The 24,168-nt window shown below is 39.8% G+C and overlaps 1 protein-coding gene across 3 annotated transcripts; it reads right to left on the bottom strand.

Moving 5' to 3' along the window:
• Positions 1-272: 272 nt before the first annotated feature.
• On the bottom strand, positions 273-23,638 carry LOC107764234 (pre-mRNA-processing factor 19). Of its 3 annotated transcripts, none has more exons than XM_016582789.2 (19): positions 23,520-23,638; positions 14,100-14,203; positions 13,895-13,980; positions 12,450-12,521; positions 12,257-12,319; positions 11,415-11,501; positions 10,870-10,987; positions 10,626-10,750; positions 10,308-10,424; positions 3,954-4,049; positions 3,744-3,803; positions 3,050-3,124; positions 2,219-2,323; positions 2,024-2,140; positions 1,826-1,903; positions 1,616-1,712; positions 1,138-1,189; positions 741-811; positions 273-641 (listed from the first exon to the last, which is right to left on the bottom strand). In XM_016582789.2, exons 2-19 carry the CDS (start codon positions 14,110-14,112, stop codon positions 529-531), a joined length of 1,545 nt encoding a protein of 514 aa, XP_016438275.1. In that variant the 5' UTR covers positions 14,113-14,203; positions 23,520-23,638; the 3' UTR covers positions 273-528. The 3 variants fall into 3 exon arrangements, with proteins under 3 accessions (XP_016438275.1, XP_075096873.1, XP_016438274.1); XM_075240772.1 differs by having other exon boundaries at positions 10,843-10,987; positions 23,520-23,634; XM_016582788.2 differs by lacking the exon at positions 23,520-23,638 and having other exon boundaries at positions 10,843-10,987; positions 14,100-14,218.
• Between the last annotated feature and the right edge of the window lie 530 nt (positions 23,639-24,168).

The following is a 24,168-nucleotide window of genomic DNA, read 5'->3' as shown; positions in this document are numbered from 1 at the left end:
TATCAACGATGCTTCACTGATTCAGGTCCGTTTTGCTACTCTCACCAATAAGGTCCCAATGTTAAATTATGTTAAATTCTGAAGAACCAACAGTTATGTCGGAGAAGACAGTTTTGCTGTCGTTAAATTGTGTGTCAACGTGAGCTAACATCAGCAGAAAGGAGGATAAGACAGAAGGTTGTATTCAAAATCTGAGTCCGAATTGCGTGTACTTAAGCAAGTTCTAATTTTCCTGAGCACGTCTTGGTTTTTAATGGAAAATGGATAGCGGATGCATATGAATGAATGATATATCACTATTCAAGAATTGTTTTACATCACTTCTATATTATACCATGTTAGTGGTAAATATGTTTCCCTGCTTCCCCTACTAGAATGGAACTATATTGAATAAAAAACCACTGAAGTTACACTTGAAAGAACAATAAATCTCTGTCAACCTCTTTCTTCACCCTGGAAGATAAATGTGCCGACCCCGCAGCAGGAGTTGTAGGACTAGTTATCTCCTTTTAACTCCTCTAACTGAGCCTAACTCTCTGATTGATCCTCCCCAGGCAGCCCGAATATTCTTAAATTCCGATCCATGGATCCAACAGCTATGTATTTCGCATCTGGTCCGAATTTCAGACATGTTGCTTTACCTGCATGAGACAATAACAGACTCCACTTTAATAAACAGGGATGAAACAGAGGACATCAAAAGCACAAATAGGCAAAAAGAGCGAGCAGAGAAAGCTTACCTGTGCCTGACAAGTCAGGGAAAGTTTTGATGAGATTCCATTCGGACTTGACACTTGCAGCTTGATGAACTCTGATTCAGCGCAAAATTATGTTGATATTAATTCCAATGTATCAACAGAAAGCTCCAAATAGCAATCAGCATTTAAATGCATAATTGGAATGGAGGACAGTCATAATCAAAGTAACAACAATGGCAATGACAACTACACCTTAATCCCATTCTAGTTGGGGTAATAACTAAAGCCTCATTGATCACCCAGTAAGGTGTAGGGTGATGACAAAGGACAAAATATAAGTTCAAGCAAAATTAGGACACTTGAACAACAGATGTTCTAAGGGGGTAATGCACCTTCCTTATCCAGTAACCAGCACGGGAAGTTTGTAAAGAAGTCTTACCTTATATCTGAGCCTCCTAATGCAAGATAACTTCCACTGTGGTCAAATTCCACTGCAAGTACAGAAGAAGCAGCTAGTCAGTTTTTAAATGCATAGAAATTCCCATAGAAGATACAATCATCTTAGTAAATGATTACAAACTGCAGTAATGAAAGACATTTCAGATATCATTTGTAGAAAAATTATCTTTAAAAGCAAGTTTGACAGGTAACCATAACATTATGAAGCATCAGAAAAGAAAAGGGTTGAAGTGCCCCAAAAGGGAAATGATCCATATGTACATGCAACTCCTAAAGATAGTATAATCATAGATATATTATAGTTCATATATAAAACAAGAAACTTGGCTTTTAAACTGCTTAGTGCGCACTAAAAGTCGAATTTTGCTAAACCACTTAGCGAAGTTCTTTTGATTAACACAGCTCTTCTAAGATATTTTTCGTGTCAAACTCCAGTAGAATGCAGTTAGTATTTATGCCTGATTGAGTTGCTGTATCTTCATCATAAGGAGTAAAGCTTCTGAAGTTTCTCAATTTGCGTAAATCCCAAAGTTTGACGCCATCTTGGGCTGCGGTCTGAAAAAAAAATGAAAAAAGGAAACCCACCAGTTAAAATTTTAATCATAAAACTTAGTTAATGCTGGTAAAAGAATGGTCAGCAAAGGTTCATTCAGTAACAGAACACTCACTGCTAAGAAATAACCATTTTCTGAGAAGGAGATTGCAGTTACTGCTCCAACATGGCCATCAAATTTTGCAACATTTGCCTATATAGCAAGCACCAAAAGGGAATCCAAAGAAAAAAGAAAAGGATGAGGAACAGTAAAAACAATAAGATAGAAGAGGAATTACATCAGTAGCTTATGCAGCTCTTCAAGAATACACACCTGGCTTTTTACATCCCATATCTTGACCAGAGCCCCCGAAGTTCCTGCTCCAAGGATCAGACCATCAGGATGAAAAGCTGCAGATGTGTAGCCCTCAGATTCTGAAGCATCTGCTACCTGCATTAGAACTTTAGAGTTGATGACCCCAGAAATCTGAAAATTGTTTCTGGAAAAGAGAACAAAGGAGCAAGATACCTGAGCAAGGCATAAACCAGAAGCAAGTTCATAAAAACACCATGTGCCATCAAGAGAAGCCGTCACAAAGTACTTATTGGTTGCATGGACTGTGACAGCTTGCACCTGAATTTATTGGTAGATAAATCAACGTTAAAGATTCACTATAGTTAACAGAGAGCCAAAATTTCAGTTGTGGGTCCATATTGTTAAGTCGAAGTAATATTTGTGCTCTGAAGAACTTGTATAATAAAACAAGGCAGGGAACAAGGTATTACCAATTTCCACGGAAAATCTTAGGGTTTTGCCACAAGCATGTGGAATGGTGTTAAGAGCGTTCCTTCCTTTGACCCACTCAAGTATGTATTTAGAGGTGGAAAATAACAATGTGGCTAGCTCTGGTAAAGAAATAATGACATCTATAGCCAGCTATCTTCTCTCTTTTCGCTCCTGCCTCTCTCTAGCTAAAAATTGTTCCTTGTCTCAAATTTTGTTCATATTGCTTCCTCGCAAATATTCATGGTGAAACATAGACAACCATAATCATACAACTAAGCATCAGCCCCTATGGAATGACTTCCATCCCAATTTTTCATCACTTAGGCACGGATCTCTTTCATTCCAGCCCAGGAAAGAAACATCCAAATGGCAAACCTAAAGCGGAGGTCGAATATCAATGCAACCAACCACAAAGTGCATTCTAAGTTTGAGAGACAAAGCAAAATAAGGTTTTCCATAATCCATCTTAATTCGTCAAATCAGGATAACTAGTAGCACCTTGTTAAAATATTCAAAAAGCCAAAGAACATCATAACTTTCAGTATTAATAAATGAGATAACAAGATGAAGTACCTCAGCACTGTGATCCTTCAAAGTATGCTTACAGTCATAATTTCCATTTTCAGAGCTTTGCCACACACGTACTGTCTGCAAAGGTCAACTGCAGAAGTTCAATAGAACATGGAAGGCAAAAAAAATACATGCACCAGTTATGCAATTGAACTTCAAGCAATAACAGCATTTAACTTACCCATCTAAATTGATAAGTAACATCTGAAACTAAAGCTGTTCTTATGTTTCATATGTACCACTTTTCAATCCTACCTCAACCAGATCTTAACCTAGAAATGAAGGACAAAGGAATCACTAACGAACACACAAGTTTGACCAACATGCCCTTTATCTTTATTTAGCATTCTGTTCTTTAAAGCATATCAAATAGTATAATTTTGTGGCAAAGCAAATTGTCACCAAATATTTCGGATTTAAAGAGATTCTGTACTTTCACAGTTAAATCTTGGATACCATGTATTTCTATATCCTTCATAAGTAAACCCACGTTTCATTAATTCCAAACAACTATTACCGACCCATACCACCATATGGTAGGAAACACTGGGAGAAGTAAATGTTCTAAATGACAAAGAAGAAGATGAAGTGGACTATCAATGAGAATACGATCATGACAACTGAATCCAAAAAACAACACACAGGAAAGGAACAAGTCAATTGCAACTTCCGATCAAACAGAGTCAAACAGGTTTACCTTATCTGCAGAGCCAGTAACTACTAGTTCACCCTCAGCAGCAAATCTGATACTGGTAACCTAAAAAAGAAGAATATGAGCCACAAATTCGTTGCGGGTAAGGTTAATGAATAAATAAGTATTAATCAGGATATCAGAAAAGGAGGATATCATGAATCAGACATTCTTGCTTGGAATAAAATAATGATGTATTGGAAAAAGATAACAGACCCTCTTTGAGTGACCACTTAGTGTCGATACAATCTGCCCTGAAGGCCGATCAAAGATCACAGCATTTGAATCAACTCCACCAGTAGCAATGATGTCCTAATAGATAGGCAAAAAAAAAAAAAATTGAGCTACCAATATTAAGTTTGGTGATACATCTTCTACATGAAAGAAGACATAACCATTAACCGAGATAACAAGATGCAAATGCAGTGTCTGATAAGTGACAGCACTTTGACACCAATACAGTGTGACTATATTTTTTGGTAAAGCACAATGCATATATTTAAATCTGACAATAAATTTATCATGAGCAATTAAATGTGTGAAGATTCTACAACAGGGAACATCCTCGAAAAGTATGCAGAAGTCCTAGCACCAGACTAAACCTACCCATTAAAAATAAATATAGTACAGTTTACCAGTAAAGTATTTTTGCTCATTGACCACAATGCTTTTAGCTTGATAGAATCCAAGAGGTAATCCTTAGATCTACATTTTGTTCCTAATAAAAGGTTAGTGACCTGTGATTAAGCAGGAATACAGCAATAACATTGGCTATCAAGATATCATTAGCTTTTCTACTTCAGATTTACTACTTACATCCCTCTTAGACGGACATATGGAGTCTATCAGATGGCGCACCTCTAGAAAAGAGGAGCCATGTTTGAGAATGTACAGAAGGGTAATAGATTTGCGAGTTGCACAAAAATCATAAGCATTTCCGGTTTCGTACATTTAAAATGAAATTGTGAACTCAGGCAACTAAACATGAAATGCAATCAAGCGTAGTAATACTTTTTCTTCTCAAGAAATGAGTTCTCCAGAACAATACTTGTGAGAAGGCACGGGAGAAAATATGATATATATTGATAGTGTGTAATGCAATACAAGAGGTGCTATTTATAGCTACTCTATACAAAGGGGATACTACTCCTATTCCAATGTGGGACAATTACATAGCTATCTCTAACACTCCCCCTCAAGCCGGAGCATACAAATCATATGTACCGAGCTTGTTACATATATAATCAATGCGAGGACCAGTGAGGGACTTGGTGAAAATATCTGCAAGTTGATCGTTCGATCTCACAAACTTGGTAGTAATATCTCCTGAAAGTATCTTTTCTCTGACGAAGTGAGAATCAATCTCAATGTGTTTAGTTCTCTTATGAAACACCGGATTTGATGCAATATGAAGTGCAGCTTGATTATCGCACACAAGTTCGCACGCAAGTTCCATCCGACTGATTTCACCAAATTTCAACTCCTTGAGCAATTGGTCCAGACTAGTTCACATGTTGCCATAGCCATTGCTCGATATTCTGCTTCTGCACTAGACCGAGCAACTACATTCTGTTTCTTACTTTTCCAGGACACCAAATTTCCTCCTACTAAAACACAATATCCAGACGTAGAACGTCTATCAGAAGGTGATCCTGCCCAATCAGCATCCGAGTACCCAACGATCTGCTCATGACCTCGATCCTCAAACAGTAATCCTTTGCCTGGAGCCGATTTTATATATCGGATAATGCGGACAACTGCATCCCAATGACTATCATATGGAGAATTCATAAACTGACTTACGACACTCACAGGATAAGAAATGTCGGGTCTAGTCACTGTGAGATAATTTAATTTACCAACCAGACGCCTATAGCTTGCAGGATCGCTAAGCGGCTCCCCCTGTCCAGGCAGAAGTTTAGAATTCGGATCCATCGGCGTGTCAACAGGTTTGTAACCTGTCATCCATGTTTCCTCAAGAATGTCTAAAACATATTTCCTTTGAGAAATAACAATACCTGAGCTAGATTGAGCAACCTCAATACCTAGAAAGTATTTCAATCTGCCTAGATCCTTAGTTTGAAAGTGCTGGAAGAGATGCTACTTCAGATTAGTAATATCATCCTGATCATTGCCCGTAATAACAATATCATCAACATAGACTACCAGATATATACATAGACTTGAAGCAGAGTGCCGATAAAACACAAAGTGATCAGCTTCACTACGAGTCATGCCAAACTCCTGGATAACCGTGCAGAACTTACCAAACCAGGCTCGAGGAGACTGCTTTAGACCATCAAGTGACCGACGCAAGCGACATACAAGGCCACGAGACTCCCCCTAAGCAACAAAACCGCGTGGTTGTTCCATATAAACCTCATCCTCAAGATCACCATGAAGAAAGGCATTCTTAATGTCCAACTGATAGAGGGGCCAATGACGAACCGCAGCCATGGATAGAAAAAGGCAAACTGATGCCACTTTAGCCACTGGAGAGAAGGTATCACTGTAATCTAGCCCAAATATTTGAGTGTATCCTTTGGCAACAAGACGTGCCTTAAGTCGATCAATCTGGTCATCGGGACCAACTTTGACTGCATAAACCCAACGACAACCAACGGTAGATTTGCCTGAAGGAAGAGGAACAAGCTCCCATGTACCACTTGTATGTAAAGCAGACATCTCGTCACTCATAGCATGTCGCCATCCTGGATGAGACAACGCTTCACCTGTAGACTTAGGGATGGAAACTGAAAACAATGAAGATATAAAAGCATAATGGGAAGATGACAGACGATGATAACTTAAACCAACATAATGAGGATTAGGGTTTAGTGTGGTCTGTATACCTTTTCGAAGTGCAATCGGTGTACTAGGAGCAGGATCCGCAGTAGGAGCCGTGTCAGGTGCAGGATGAGAACTAGATGGGCCTGATGTAGGGCGCGAACGACGATGATAAGTCAAGAGTGGTGTTCCTGTGGCTGGAGAACTAGGAGGGTAACACTGGACTCCTCAAAAGTTGGTATGGGCGAAACCTCTGTGGTCGAAGGTGGAGGAGGATTGATACTAAACTCCTCAAAAGTCGGTATAGGTAAGACCTCAGATATGTCATGGTGGTCAGCAGAAGTGACGTCAGTTGTGAAGAAAGGTTTAGACTCAAAAAATGTGACGTCAGCTGACATAAGGTACCTACGAAGATCAGGTGAATAACAACGATGTCCCTTCTGAACACGAGAATAACCAAGGAAGACACACTTGAGAGCACGAGGAGCTAACTTATCTTTCCCCGGGGCTAAGTTATGAACAAAAAATGTGCTCCCAAAAACCCGAGGTGGAAGAGGGTATAAGGCTAACTGGGGAAACAATATTGAATGTGAAATCTGATCCTTGATGGGAGATGAAGGCATCCTATTAATCAACTAACAAGTTGTGAGAACTACATCGCCCCAAAAATGCAGCGGAACACGAGACTCAATTAGAAGTGTGCGAGCAGTCTCAATAAGGTGCCTATTCTTTCTTTCTGCAACCCCATTTTGCTGAGGGATATAAGGACAAGATGCCTGATGAATAATTCCATGAGAAGACATAAACTGCTGAAACTGAGAAGATACATATTCTAAGGCATTATCACTGCGAAAAATGCGGATAGAGACACCAAATTGGTTTTTGATTTCAGCACAAAAACTCTGGAATATAAAGAATAACTCAGAACGATCTTTCATTAAGAAAAGCCAAGTACATCTTGAGTAATCATCAATAAAGCTAACAAAATAACAAAATCTCAAGGTTGAATTGACTCTACTAGGACACCATATATCAGAATGAACCAAGGAGAAAACAGACTCTGCATGACTCAACACTATGCGTAAAGGAAGCTCGGGTATGTTTCCCAAGCTGACACGACTCACAATCTAATGTAGACAAACTGGATAAACTAGGCACCATCTTCTGAAGTTTGGATAAACTCAGATGTCCTAAACGTACGTGGATTAGATCTAAAGGATCTATAACTAGACATGTTGTGGAAGGACTGAGCGAGTTAAGGTAGTAAAGACCTTGTGATTCACAACCTGTACCAATTGTCCGTCCCGTACTGGGGTCCTGCATAATAAAAGAATCATCAATAAATATACCACAATTGAGGGCACGAGTCAAACGACTAACAGATGCAAGACTAAAAGGACAACCAGGAACATAAAGAACAGAATCTAGGGTGATAGAAGACAATGGGTTGGCTTGTCCAACTCCTTATGCCTTAGTTTGACATTCATTGGCTAAAGTAACAATAGGAAGAGACTGTGAATATACAATATTCAACAAAAGTGATTTATTACCAGAGATGTGATCAGAAGCGCCTGAGTCCATGACCCATGGTCCAAGAGTACTAGACTGGGAAACACAAGCAAAAGAATTACCAGCAACAGAAGTATTAGTCTGGGCAACTGAAGCTACTTGTGGAGATGTCTACTTACTTGCTCGATACTGAAGGAGCTCATTATATTCTTCTTTAGATACAGAAAAGCCCTGGTTACCTGTAGTCTCGCTCTGAGCAACGTAGGCATTTTTGGGTGGACGGCCATGTAGGGAATAACACATTTCACGAGTGTGTCCAAGTTTGTGACAATAAGAACACTTGGGTCTAGATCTCCCAAAACGACCTCCTCCTCGTCTATTCTCCATAGCTTGAGATGCCCGAACATCCACTGTCTGGGATGCAAGAACAGAGGAATCAAGTATTTGTGATGAAATCACTGGGTGACTTGGTGCTGCAATAAGGCGAAGTAATCGAGAGAATAATTCATCAACTGTGGGGACAGTCGGACTCGCCAAAATCTGGTCTCGTACTGAATCAAGATCATGAGGAAGTCCAGCGAGTGTAAGAACTAGAAACATTTTATGTCGTTGCTCTTGTTGTTTTGACACAACAGCAGAAACTGGCATCAATGTCTCAAATTCCTCCATGACTGCCTGTACCTGACCCAAGTAAGTAGACATATCTAATTCTTGCTTCTTTAAGTTTGTCATCTGTGATATCACATCATAGAAGCGAGATATGTCATTAGTGTATAACGTACGAGCCTTTGCCCAAACCAAATAACATGTCTGGAATGGCCGAAACAAAGGCATCAACTTAGAATCAATAGAACGCCACAAGATGCTACATAATTGAGCATCAATTTTTGCCCAAAGTGCTATCGCCTTTTCATCTCCTTCGCTAGACTGTTTAATTAGATGATCTTGCACACCTTGACTTTTACACCACAACTCAACAGATGAAGCCCAAGTTAAGTAGTTTGAACCTCCCATTAAAGGTTCCGAGGTAATCATAACATTAGAGTTTCCAGAACTCTTTTAGACCCAAAAACATCAATTCCCAAAGACATCTTGTAAATTATTACCAAATAAGAGAAATAATCAACTGTAATCCACTGAAAATAGAGTAAGGAACACTGAACCAGAATAGGAAACTACTGTAGCAGTTTGGAAAGTTACTGTAGCAGTCGGAAAGTTACTGTAGCTGCTAGAGAAATATTCAAAGTGGTCGGAATGAAATAAAAACAGTAGGGGTAAGATCGAAATTATCAAAAAACCCAACTGTTCTGAAGGAACTTTTTCGAAAAATGGCCGGAAGTCCACTTTTGAAATCACTATTCACGCCGGAAAAATATAAAAGTGGTCGGAATTTGGTGTAACCTGGATGGGTAGGCTCGGAATTGCAAGGGAAACAATCTGTCTTGAAGAGTCGTCGCCAAAAAATGGCCGGAAGGTGGCCCACGTGACGTCGGAACTTCGTCGGAAAATTTTCTTCGGACAGCTACAGTACCGCCAGGATTTTCACTGGGGTTTGGCCGCCAGACAGTGACTACTCTTGTGGTAGTGTTGGATTTTTTTTGCACAACACTGACCGAGACAAAGCAGACGCAAAACAACTTTGAAAGTCACCGGAAAAAGGGTTCCGGTGACTGATTTCACTTCACGGAATCGCTGAATTTATGCACAGCAATAAATCTCTCACGATAGCTCTGATACCATGTGAGAAAGCACCGGAGAAAATATGATATATATTGATATTGTGTGTAATGCAATACAAGAGGTGTTATTTATAGCCACTCTATACAAAGGGGATACTACTCCTATTCTAATGTGGGACAATTACATAGCTATCTCTAACAATACTGAACAGATATTAAGTGAACATCATATGCATACTTTTGAGAAGGTTAAGAATATAAATTACCAGCTCACTTTTAAGACCTTAGTCAAAGCACCTGATACTGTAAAACTTATTGCCTTGGACGAAGTCCAGTGAAAACTGCTGATATTCTTAAGATAAGCACTCACAATTCATGTAGAAACAAAGAAGCAACAAACCCTAGGCAACTGTACATAGCCAGAAGTTTTGTTAACAAAATGACTCATATATCCACTTCTGTAGTTCAGAGATACAATCATAATCAAAATGATCAGTTGCTCGGCGTCGTGTATGAACAAGAAAGGGATGCGAATAGATGAACAAGAATTGAAAAAGAATCAATAAAAATAGTCCAGATAAAGATGGACCCATACCTTAGGATAATGGATATCCAGAGACAAAATGCCTGGTTTGTTTGTTTTATGAAGAGGATAACTATTCAGCTGGGTATATCTTTCAACAGCATCAACCGGAGCCAATGTTGCAGGAATCTAGGTGGCAAACAAAAGTTGTATAATCATTTTGCATTCAAACTGGGGGAAAGCTAAATAACTCATATACTAGTGACTTTAAAATGTTCATACAATTAATTTAAAAGAGGAAAGCATATAAGCTAGAAGATGAGCGGGGAAAGAATAACACCATAACAACATCTTTCCGATTTATAGAGTTTTTTCCATAGCAGATATTACCTGTCGCCTTTTCCTTTGTTGTGAAAGAGCAGCATTACAATCTTGAAGCTCTTTAATAACATCGCCTGATATTCCTGGGCGAATTTTCTTACCACCAGGACCCATCTCCTCCTCCGCAGCAGCAGCTATTGATACAAGTTGATTACACAAATCAGCAAGTATGGAAAGAAAAATGGCATATTATAGACCTAACAGTAAAATTAAAAAAATCAAGGACCTCTTTTCCCATTGCTTAAAGCATCACCATTAGTTGCAGTTGTAGTTGCTGCCACGGGTACTTGTCTTTCAGCCTGTGCAAGCAATGCTCTTGCCTCGTCCCTTTCCTTTTTCAACCTAGCAATTACCCGGCATGCAGCATCATGCTGCCAAGAAAGGGCAGATACTTTCAGCAAAGAATACTTCTTTTCTATAAAGAGCAAAGAATGCAACAGATAGACATGCATGTCCATACAAGAGGCAAACAAGTAGGCAACAGAGGAATATGAAAGAAAGGGCTATATTTCAATCATAGAATATGAGAGAGAAAACATTTGAGATACAAAAGAGTACGATAAAAAATGAGAAATATGATTGAGCATTTTGATGTCGTAAAATCATTTGATTCATTCACAAAGACAGTGCTAAAAAGATATGGTAGGAAGGCTATCCATGAACCCCTATCAAGCCCAACAACCTATATAAACAAACAGGAATTCTTTATTTGCACCAAGACAATAAATGAGGAAAGGAGCTCTATAAATTCCTTAAGCTTGTCTCAATGCTTTGAAAGATGCTCTATATTATTATTACCTGATATAGAGCATGACTCAGCTCTTGCCTTGCAGTATGTAATTGTTGTTCCAATGCAAAATTGGATAGCATCAGACCATCCCACTCCTATAAGACAAAATAAAAACTATGATTTTAGACCCATCAATGTAAAATATAAAGATTTTTATATAGATATATAGCACTAAAAAGGAATCTAATATTACAGATCCGCGTTTGACTCCAACTACCAACCTCAACACAGAATTCTGTATAGTATACATGAAATTAAAATGTGCAAGATTTAAATTTCTATCAGATATTGCATACATGCTAACGGGAGTAACAATAAGAAAAGAAGAAAAAAAAAGACACAAGAAATAAAAAACTAAATAAAGTGATCTCGATTGTGCAACAAATGCTGCCTTTGAAAGGAGAAGGAAGAGGACATTAATCATTTGTTTCTTCACTGCAAGTACACAACACAGTTTTGGCATTTCGTTTTCAATTTTATATCATGGGTCTAAAGTGGTGCATGCCTGTTTCTACATTTTAGTTTCTTCAAAGTTGGCATAGGAAGGATCTACACAATGCCTCATCTCCTTATAGAGGCACAATTCCAGCTGCTACTTGGTGAGCCATTTGGAAGGAAAGTAACATTAGATTTAGACTTTCTAGCTCATTATACAACTTGTAATGGCCTCAATATTTTGGTTCTCCTCCCAGCATTACCTTTTTGTTGGTAATTCAATATAAGTTACACTTCACCTATCAAAAAAGACTGATTTCATACTACGCCTCACCTCAGAGTTTTTTTAATCTATTTATGTTGCAAGTAATGCATAGAAAACGGAAGCAGAAAATCTAGGATCAGAAATACATACTATCTGAAACATTCCCAACATCCCAGGAATACTGGCGGCCTGCACAGGTCGGGGCTTCACTATCTGCAAAAGGTCCCAAGTAAAGGAAGCTGCACTATAAAAGCCCATTTGACATCATATGGTACAGAAACTTCAAAATTGCTGTCAAACACTACAAGCAAATCATGCTAATAAACTTCAAATGGATTTGTACCTTGCCAGTTTTAACTGGAATAATGTCATCCATTGTCAGTGGCTCTCCAGTGACCGGACATTTACCATAATCCTATACGAACAAAAAGAAACGGAAAAATAGAAGGAACACACCAAGCAAACATGAGAAAATGCAAAATATTTGTCCCATAAATCAAATGTATTTATTAATGTTACTCCAAGTTCGCATCGTATTACATAACTACATCATACAAGAACGTATTAAAATTCCCGAAATCTAAACAATCATCTATACAAATCAGAATTTCATGTACACACCAAATATACAAGGTAGACAAAAGAGAATCCTTAATGCAACAATGAACTCTTGATTCTTGGCCCCTTCAAAAGTTTTCAATCTCTCTATATAATCCAAAAAAGAAAATACAAAAGGGTGCCATATTACAACAAATAAAATGAGAAAATGGAGCATATACCTAGAAATCATTAGACACCACATTAAACATATTTTGAAACAAAAATTATAATATTGTTTACTAAAAAACTAGGAAAACTTTCCAATGATCAAATTGAAAATTAAGGTGTAAATAATTTAATCGCTCTGTTCAGTTTTTTTCCTCCGAAAAGAAGCTGACTTGGCCCAAGTCAAAGATAGGGAACATCACATCAACCTACTCCTAGCTATCAAGATAACCTAGGTCAATTCTCTTAGTTCAGTAGGAGGGGCAGAGATGGAAGTTCGAAGAGATAGAGACCAATAAATTCCAAATTTGTGCTAATGGGTAGAAATGTAGAATCATCCAACCTAACAACATTCTTAGTCGCAATTACGTAATCATAACTTTGGGTTCTAATTTTATTTACATACAACCAAACAATCATTTTTTTAGGACGGTGGTATTCAGGCCAGTTTGTGCACACCTCAACTATTCCACCGGGTACCTGTATCTTATACCAGCAAAGATACCAGGTAACTACAATCAATCAATCATATTAAACTTTATAGACCAATATTACACTCAGTATGGGAGCTATATGAATTTTCTACTATTCACTCCGATCTTATCATGTCCATTTGGTTTTTATATTAAGCAACTCTATTTACTTTTGTGTTTATGATAGTGGTTTCCCGGCCAGCTTGCTTACACCTCAACTAATTCCATTTGTACCTGCTACTTCCTACCAGTACAAGTACCGAGTAACTATGTCCACCAAAAACTTAGACAGATAGGAATAACTACCTAGTATTTTTTACTCCATTGGGATTAGAACCTAAGACCTCATTTTAAGCCGTTCTCTTTACTAAGCACAAATAAAACCCTCCATTCATACACATTCTCAAATTCTAAACCTTTTTTACTTCAAATTTTACTTTAATGACTAAGATAAGCAACACAAAACAACTTCCACATAAATAAGAAAAAGAAGACCACATGAAAATATGTTCACGCACTAAACACATAGAGAGTAATAAAAAAAACTAACCGAGATGTGTCTTTCAATTAAACGCTTCTCAAAAATAAGTCCAGATTTCATTGACACTACTGGCACTTCCGGTACCTCACCGGAAACTGCACGTACAATTGAGAAAACATAGAAAACGATAAATCAGATATAAAAACATAAAAGCATATATTAAAGGTATGAAGAAAATGCATAAAGAGTACGTATAGAAGGGATTGGGAGTTACTTGAACAGTTCATTGTTGAAAATTGAGAGCTAGGGTTTTGGATTGAGAGCTGAGTTTCTAGTTCGCCGTGAGCAGAAGCAAGAGCAGCTGATGAGCAGTGACAGCTAAAGAGGGAAAAAAATCAAAATTTGAGGGTATGAATTGTTGTAAATATAGAATTGATACCCGACCCAAATTGAAACGGATGGATCATGACCCGGCTTCCTCTTTTTGTATTTTTTATTTTTTCAAAATTACTTTTGAATTAGGAAACTTAACTAGGTAAGTACTACTCGCTCTTGTCCCTTTAAACTTTAAAAAATAATTAATTAAAAAATAATTAAACTGAATTGTACTTATTTATTCCTTGATCTCATTTAATCACTATTATTGTTTTCACTATATTAATTTATTTTCATATTTATTGGAGTAAGGGTTGTAATGGTCAAAATCTAACTGTCACGACTGACCTAACCAACGCCCCGCCTAGGTGATTGCGCAGTGAAAGATAGCATAGCACACTCTGCATCTCTTTCCCGACATCCGTCGAGTCGAAAGAAGTAGCGCCTAAAGGGACGACCGAGACATATTGGAGGCAAGAGGGCGTCTGCCCAAGTAAAGGACAAGGGTGACTTGACTAAATATAATAAGGGAAAACCTTCAATTAGGGGGGTTGCTCCCTCCTTTCTCTCTCTGAAGCTCTCTCTTTGTATTCTTGATAGGAAAGAAGTAATCTATTGAAGAAGATGTAAAGTTATCTCCACATCGATCAAGGGGAGACACAATATTAAATCTCAATAAGATCTGTGTTGGAGTCTGTCTTAAAATGACGGGGCATGTCTTCATCGCGTTCACGATGGGCCTGTCGCGTTCGCGATGGGTCAGGCCCAGATGGCCTTCGTGTTCGCGGTCGAGTGGCCGCGTTCGCATAGAACAAAATCCCTTCCCCCGGTCCCCGGTCAAAAAGGCCTTCGTGTTCACGACAGCAGGTCCGCGTTCGTGAAGGGTAACCCCCTCCAAGCTTCGCGTTCGCATCCTAAGCTTTGCGTTCGCGATGAACAAATCTGACACCTGAGGAACTCGCCTTACATTTTCGCGAGAGAAGCCACGCGAATGTGAATAACAAAATCACTGAGCACCTCAGACAGCAAAACTTGCAACTTTTCTAAGTGTAAAAACATCTTGAAACCTATTCGAAACTCACCCGAGCCCTCGGGGCTCCAAACCAGACATGCATACTAACTCAAAAACAACATATGGACTTACTCGTGCGATCAAATCGCCAAATTAACACCTTTAACAACGAATTTAGCATTAAAATCAAAGAAGAATCTCAAGAACTCTTAAGTTCAAAATTTTAACAATCGAGGGTCCGATTCACGTCATTTCAAGTCCGTTTCTTACCAAATTTTACAGGCTCAACCTAAATACCATATAAGACCTATACCGGGCTTCAGAACAAAGATACGAGCCAGATACAATTAATTTCAAATACATTCAAATTTCCAAAAACTCTTAAAATTTCAGTGAAACAATTTTCTTCAAAAATTCATTTCTCGGGCTTGGGGCTCAGAATTCAATTCCGGGCATACGCCCAAGTCCCATATTTTTTTGCGGACCCTCTGGGACAGTCAAATCATGGGTCCAGATCCTTTTACCCAAAATATTGACCTAAGTCAACTTAAATTTAATTTTAAGGCCAAATTAGCAATTTTATCAAATTTTAACGCGTTCTGAATATACGCCCGGACTGCGACGCAAATCGAGGTGAGATAAAAGGAGGCTTTTAAGAAGGAACGCAGAATTTACTTGTAAATCAAGTAATGACCTTTTGGGTCATCACATCCTCCACCTTTAAAACAATTGTTCGTCCTCGAACGGACATAGAAAATAAGTACCTGAGTCGGGGAAAAGATGGGGATAACGGCTCCGCATATTGGACTCGGACTCCCAGGTAGCTACCTCGGCAAGATGACCGCTCCACTGAACATGAACATAAGGGAACTTCTTTGATCTCAACTGACGAACCTGCCGGTCTAGAATAGCTACCGGCTCTTTCTCATAGGTCAAGTCCTTGTCCAACTGGACAGTGCTGAAGTCTAACACGTGAGATGGATCGCCGTGATATTTTCGAAGCATGGACACATGAAACACTGGGTGCACAGCTGATAAACTCGGCGGCAATGCAAGTCTGTAAGCTGCCTCTCCCACTCGGTCAAGAATATCAAAAGGACTTATGAACCTAGGGCTTAGCTTGCCCTTCTTCCCAAATCTCATCACGCCCTTCATGGGCGACACCCGGAGCAACACCCGCTCTCCGACCATAAATGCCACGTCACGTACCTTGCGGTTGGCATAACTCTTCTACATGGACTAAGTTGTACGAAACCTGTCCTGAATAATCTTCACCTTATCCAAGGCATCTTGGACTAAATCTGTACCTAACAACCGAGCCTCTCTTGGCTCAAACCATCCAAATGGCGACCGACACCGCCTACCATATAGTGCCTTATAGGGAGCCATCTGAATGCTCGACTGGTAGTTGTTATTATAGGCAAACTCTGCTAAAGGCAGGAACTGATCCCACGAACCTCCAAAGTCCATAACACAAGCTTGGAGTATATCCTCCAAAATTTGAATAGTACGCTCGGATTGTCCGTCCATCTGGGGATGAAATGTTGTGCTCAACTCGACCCGTGTTCCAAACTCACGTTGAACCACCCTCTAGAAATGCGAGGTAAACTGCGTACCTCGATCGGAAATGATAGACACGGGCACACCATGAAGACGAACAATCTCCCGGATATAGATCTCAGCTAACCTTTCGGAAGAATAGGAGACTGCCATAGGAATGAAACGCGCTGACTTAGTCAGTTTATCAACAATAACCCACACTATATCGAACTTCCTTTGAATCCGTGGGAGTCCAATAACAAAGTCCATAGTGATACGCTCCCACTTCCACTCAGGAAGCTCAATCCTCTGAAACAAACCACCAGGCCTCTGATGCTCGTACTTTACTTGCTGACAGTTCAAACACCGAGCCATATACGCAACAATGTCCTTCTTCATCCTCCTCCACCAATAGTGCTGCCGCAAATCCTGATACATCTTATCGGTGCCCGGATGAATAGAATACCAGGAACTATTGGACTCCTCTAGAATCAACTCACGGAGTTCATCCACATTAGGCACACAAATACGACCCTGTATCCTCAGAACTCCATCTTCTCCAACTGTAACCTGCTTGGAACCTTCGTGCCGCACTATGTCTCTAAGGACAAGCAAATGAGGATCATCATACTGCCGATCTTGGATACACTCAAATAATGAAGAACGAGCGACTATGCAAGCTAAAACACGATTGGGCTCATAAATATCCAACCTCACGAACTGATTGGCCAAAGCTAGAACATCCAAAGCAAGCGCCCTCTCACCGACTGGAATATACGCAAGGTTACCCATACTGGCTGACTTCCTACTCAATGCATCTGTCACTATATTGGCCTTTCCCGTATGATACATGATGGTGATATCATAGTCTTTCAATAGCTCCAACCACCTCATCTACCTCAAATTCAGCTCCTTCTTCTTGAACAAGTATTGTAAACTTTTGTGATCTGTGAACACCTCACATGGCACGGCATACAAATAATGCCTCCAAATCTTTAGCGCGTAAACAATGGCTGTTAACTCCAAATCATGAACTGGGTAATTCTTCTCATGGATCTTTAACTGTCGCGAAGCATATGCAATAACCTTGCCATTCTGCATCAACACTACACCAAGTCCAATACGTGATGCATCACAATACACTGTATATAGCCTTGAACCTGTGGGCAAAACCAACATTGGTGTCGTAGTCAAAGTTGTCTTGAGCTTCTGAAAGCTCGCCTAACACTCATCCAACCACCTAAACTGGGCACCCTTCTAGGTCAACCTAGTTATCGGGGCTGCAATAGATGAAAACCCCTCCACAAACCGATGATAATAACCCGCCAAACCCAAGAAGCTCCGAATCTCTGTAGCTGATGTGGGTCTAGGCTAGTCCTTGACTGTCGCAATCTTCTTAGGATCCACCTAAATACCCTCTGCTAATACAACATGACCCAAGAACGCAACCGAACTCAACCAAAACTCACTTTGAAAACTTGGCATACAACTAACTATCCCTAAGAGTCTGAAGAACGACTCGAAGATGATGCTCGTGCTCCTCCCGGCTACAAGAATAGATCAAAATATCATTAATGAAGACAATCATGAAGGAATCCAAATAAGGCTTGAAAACTCGGTTCATCAAGTCCATGAAGGCTGCTGGGGCATTTGTCAACTCAAATGACATAATTAAGAACTCATAATGCCCATACCGAGTGCGAAAAAGTTGTCTTAGGGACATCAGATGCCCTAATCCTCAACTGATGGTAGCCAGATCTCAAGTCAATCTTTGAAAACACCTTGGCACCTTGAAGCTGATCAAACAAATCATCTATCCTCGGCAGTGGATACTTATTCTTGATTGTGACCTTGTTCAACTACTGATAATATATACACATCCTCATCGATCTGTCCTTCTTCTTAACAAACAACACTGGCGCACCCCAAGGCAAGACACTAGGTCTAATGAAGCCCTTATCAAGTAAGTCTTGCAACTGTTCTTTCAATTCTTTCAACTCTGGCAGGGCCATACGATATGGCGGAATGGAAATGGGCTGAGTGCCCGAAGCCAAATCAATGCAAAAGTCAATATCCCTGTCGGACGACATACCCGACAGGTCTGCAGGAAATACCTCTGGAAATTCACGCACAACAGGCACAGAATCCATGGGAGGAACCTCGGCATTAGAATCACGAACATATGCCAAATAGGCCAAACATCCCTTCTCAACCATATGCCGAGATTTCATATATGAGACAACCCTATGGGTGGAATATCTAGGAGACCCTCTCCACTCTAAACGAGGAAAACCCGGCAAGGCTAAGGTCACAGTCTTAGCATGACAGTCCAAGATAGCGTGGTAAGGTGATAACCAGTCCATTCCCAATATGACATTAAAATCAACCATATCCAAAAGTAACAGATCTACTCGAGTCTCAAAACCCTCAATCACAACTCTATATGTATGATGTACATGATTTACCACGATAGAATCACCCATCGATGTAGACACATATATATGAGCACTCAAAGAATCACTAGGCATGACCAGATACGGGGCAAAATAAGATGACACATATGAGTATGTAGACCCTGGATCAAATAGAACTGAAGCATCTCTACTACGGACCAGAGCGGTACCTGTGATAACTACATCAAAGGCCTCAGCCTCGGGCCTGGCTGGAAGAGCATAACATCGGGGCTGGGCCCTACCACTCTAAGCTACATCCCTAGGACGGCCTCCTGCTGGCTAGCCCCCACCTCTAGCGGCCTGGCCTCCACCTCTAGTACCTCCACCTTTAGCACCTCTACCACCACCCCTAGCTGGCAGAGCGGGCGGTGGAACACCTAGTACCTGAACCATAGCACGGGAACCCTGCTGCTGCAACTGAACACCCACTAATCTCAGACAAGCCCTCCGGATATGACTATACTCACCGCACTCAAAGCATCCACCTGAGTGCTGCAGTTGAGGGAACTGAGACCGACCTTGGTAGGTCGGCTAACCATGAGAATAGCTCTAACTATGAGGTGCTCTAATAGGAGCTGATGGTGCATAGTAAGACTGCTGATCAGAATACTACATATGAGAACCACGACCACCTGAAGCACCATGAGAAGTCTAAAGTGCTGAATAAAACGTCTTAGGAGGATGTTCCCTACCAAAACAATCCCTGCCTCCAGATGAGGCACCACTGAACCTGCCTGAATGAAGGGGCCTCTTGTCAGACCCCTGACCACTACCCTATGATAAAACCATCTCAACTATCCTGGCCACATTGGCCGCATTCTGAAAAGAAATCTTGTGCCTAGTCTCCTTAGCCATCTGCAATCGAATGGGCTGAGCGAGTCCTTCAATGAACCTCCTCATCCTCTTTCTCTCTCTCTCTCTCTCTCTCTCTATGGGAAGTATAATAAGAGCATGACGGGCCAAAGCAATGAATCTGGTCTCGTACTGAGTGACGGTCATAGAACCCTACTGGAGACGCTTAAACTGCCTCTGATAGTCCTCCTTCTGAGTGATAGGAAGAAACTTCTCCAGAAATAGCTGAGAGAACTGATCCCAAGTCAAGGCAGGCGACCCAGCTGGCCTAGCCAAACAATAATCCATCCATCAAGTCTTGGCGGAACCTGACAGACAAAAAGCAGTAAAGTCGACCCCATTGGTCTCCACTATCCCCATATTCCGAAGAACCTCATGACAACTATCTAAGTAATCCTGAGGATCCTCTAAAGATATACTACCATAAGTGGCACACCTCCTTTTTCACCCACACCCCGTAAGGACATAAATGAGTTTTTCCAATTAAAGGACAATCGGAACGGGGTTTAATTATTAATTAATCAGAGTCACCACTTGGGATGTCAATGGTCTCCCAAGTCACTGGTTGAACCCCGAACCGAGGAGATTTATGACTCTGTTAACAGTCCGCAAACCAGCAATCCGAGTAAGGAATTTTGTTAACTCGGGAGAAGGTGTTAGGCATTCCCGGTTTCCGTGGTTCTAGCACGGTCGCTTAACTGTTGTATTTAATTTTATCTGATTTTAATGCATACTAGCTTATGTGCCTTTTATTCGTAAACCATTTTTGCCATTATTTTAAACGAATTACAACGTCGTGGAAATGCGTCTTGAACCACGTCGCAATCAATGCACCCGCGGTTGTTAATACATTTTGACTCCGTTGAGATTTGGATTTGGGTCGCATCAATGCGCACCCGAGCTTTAAGGAAATAATTTAAGTTCACGCGCCTAGAACATCTACGCGTTGTTAAGTTCACGAGGGCCATGGATATTTGCTAAATGGCATGCCTCGAATTCTAAAGGTTTTTAAAAGAAATAATTAAGCGAGGGCCACGCATTTGGGATTCTATTTGGCGCGGCGCACCTCAATTCCAATTTTAAAGGGGAATTCAAACGGAATTTCGAGGGGCCATAAATTATAACTCGCCTAATATGGTGCGCCTCGAATCTAATTGTTCAAGAAAATCAGTGAGTTGCTATCAATGAACAAAGATCTTTAACTAAGAATATAAAAGAAAGTAAACTTTCACAGAATCAGGAGAAAGAAAAATCGGCCTGCAATCTAAAATCAATATAATAAGAAAACATTCGCGGAGTTTACTTTAACTCACACGAATTGACTGAGTTTACTAAACAAGAACTGGCTGAGGCACAATAAGACAAGAATGATGATGCAGGTTCTGGTTCAGATGCTTCATGCTGAGACATTGGAATCCAGTAAAACTAAAAGAAGAAAGCTAAGAAAACGTTCAAAATCTACCAGAAAGGAAGAGGGTGCAACAACTACGGCTGCCACTCTTAGTGAAGGCTTCTCCCCTGCTGGCACCACTAAAAAAAACGAAACAGAGAATACAAAGAAAGCTAGCCGCCAACCATACTGATTAACATGAAACCCAAACTCTTTAAATCCCAACTTATCAAACTATCATCTCACTTTAAGGAAAATCAAATTGAACAGACTCACAGGCTTGACGCCGAGACTGAATCTAAGGGAAGAATATCACCAGTAACAGTAGATTTAAATTCAAACAGACTGACTTGAAATCATGCTTAACCAAACTGATTCGAAAATGATTTAAGTGTAAACAAACTAGTTCAACAAGCACACTAACATGAAACTAGCGTATGAAAAACTATAACAAGGCTGACCAAAGTTTTATCTAGCACTACTCAAGAAATCACCTTTTGAACTCCAAAAATTTAACCAATGTAAAGTGTTATAAGGACACTATTTAGAAAGAACTGAAGTGTTATCCTAACCTAAGCCCATCACAAGATAGTTTTTCTCAAAAAAGTGGAGACATAGCAATTACATTGGCAAACCTCGACGGTAGGCCTCATTAGTTTACATGGACCAAAAGAGAGAATACCTCCAAATCACTTAAACCATGCACAAATCCATCAGACAAAGATAAAGAGTCAGGCAGCAAGCTATTCAATTTTCCATTGACACATTTTAGTCATAAAGAGAGTTTTTAAGGTACCTAAAGAATAAATCACAGAACTGATACTAAGTAAAGGCCTGCAACCCACAGGAATAAACTCAGCTACTAGTAGTAAAGCAACAAATAAAGAGAACCTAGCAATAATCCTAGCTTTCAGGTTGGACTTCAAGCACAGCTAGACATAGCAGCAGCCTACCAGAGAAAACTCACTCAAATCCTAGAATTTCCAACATTGTTCAGAAGAAAGCAGTCTCAGAAAATGAAAAGAGGATACAATTTCAGAAATTCTTTCCCAAATCTATCTTTTCTTGATTGTATTTAGAAGAATATGAAGCTCAATCCAAGATCAAACCACCTACATAACCGGATTAGGATAGAAACGATGCTTGAAAACTGAAATGATCCTGATCTTATCCAAGGGTGAAAACAGATCACTGGAAATGTCGACAAATAGATAGAAAATTCAAGTTGATTGGAATACAAACGTCAAGATAGTCACATCTTCTTAGCATTAAGACCTAAATGAAACTACGCGTGACTTGTCTGATTTGCAAATAGTACACGAGTAAGCATGGAATTTCAGAAAAATACACGAGTTATTCAACTTATTCAATTAGTAACAACAAACCAACTCCAGCATCCTACGATAAAAGAAAGCCAAACAAAGTTAACCTTCAAATCATTTAGAAACCAGCTTTCAAACATTTTCTCCAAAAAAAACATAGAGGAGGCAGACGCACACACACAGCTACATGTTAAATGAATTCTAACAGTAACCTAACATGCTTCACCAACTCACATAATCACACAATCAAATTGAGCCTCGATTAACCATGTTGGAGTTGAACAGATTTCATATAGACGTCCAAATACCAAAAGCAAAACATGGTATAGGGTAGCAGATGTTTTTCAGAGAAGGAAAACAAATGATATGCAATTTGTGTTCCTAGAAAACACACGATCGATTTCCATACTCACACTATAATGCTCAAAATCAAGCAAACTTATGAGCCAACCTTCCAGTTCCAGCAGCCGAGAGTAGTTTCACAATGACAGACCAACCAAACTATAATAGCTATTTGAAAAGACGAAATTGGGATTCAAATGAAGGCTCGACATCACAATAACCATTAAACCATAGAAAACGACCACTCAAAATCAGCTTCTACTAATTGGAGATACTCAAATACATCACACCACTGAGAATGAATTCATTCAATATGAAATTCGATCATAGAATCATTCGAGGCAGAAACGCATAGTTCAAAGCATTGAAACGAAATAGAATCGCAAGAGTAGAGAGATAAAGATTGAACCTGAAAATTCGAACTTCTTTTGCTAACAGAATAAAAGGCGATTACACAGTTTCGACTCCAAACTTTCAGCAATAAAATAACAGCAGGTCAAGGCTCGAAGCACAGCCCAACCAGTAGCAAAGACGAGCAGAAATCAGAAGTTTAGACAGCGACGAACTCAGCAATTCTCAAATGAGCTCCATTTGTGAACCAACTCCATCACAAGCACGATTAAGCCAGAGATGATATGCAAAGAAATCGAAACTTTTTTTTAATTATTTTTTTCGTTTTCTGATTCTAACAAAGGAAAATAGAATTCATCGCAAAAGAAACTCAAGCCATTTTTGGTATATTTCGGTATTTTCTGGATTGAAACTAAAAGAAAATCCAAAACAACGAGGGTTCTGTATCAATCAAACCAACGCCAAGAATCAGAAAACCAAAATAGAAATTAGAAATCCAACTTCCGAACTTTTCTCTTCCCAAAATTCTTATCCGAAAACAAAAAAAAAATCCCCCTCTGAAATCCCAAAATCCCTCTAGTTATTAGGCAAACACCTGATGAATGAAGGGCTGGGATTAATCGGAATCCATCCCACGCTCTCCATTCATCCAGCATATGCCTTCTAGATGTTTCCAATCACGTGAGAAGGGAATGGGGATGAGAGAA

This window comes from Nicotiana tabacum, chromosome 20 (genome assembly GCF_000715075.1).
Source record: "Nicotiana tabacum cultivar K326 chromosome 20, ASM71507v2, whole genome shotgun sequence".
In the NCBI taxonomy this organism is placed as follows: Eukaryota; Viridiplantae; Streptophyta; class Magnoliopsida; order Solanales; family Solanaceae; genus Nicotiana; species Nicotiana tabacum.
The sequence above is the reverse complement of the archived record's forward strand: the minus strand, read 5'-3'. Positions and strand labels throughout refer to the sequence as shown.

Coding starts and splice junctions, on each gene's coding strand:
- LOC107764234 (XM_075240772.1), bottom strand. Junction 10,425..10,625: donor AACAAAGGAAAAGGCGACAG/GTAATATCTGCT, acceptor TTTGCCACCTAG/ATTCCTGCAACATTGGCTCC. Junction 3,804..3,953: donor TAAGTGGTCACTCAAAGAGG/GTCTGTTATCTT, acceptor CTTCTTTTTTAG/GTTACCAGTATCAGATTTGC.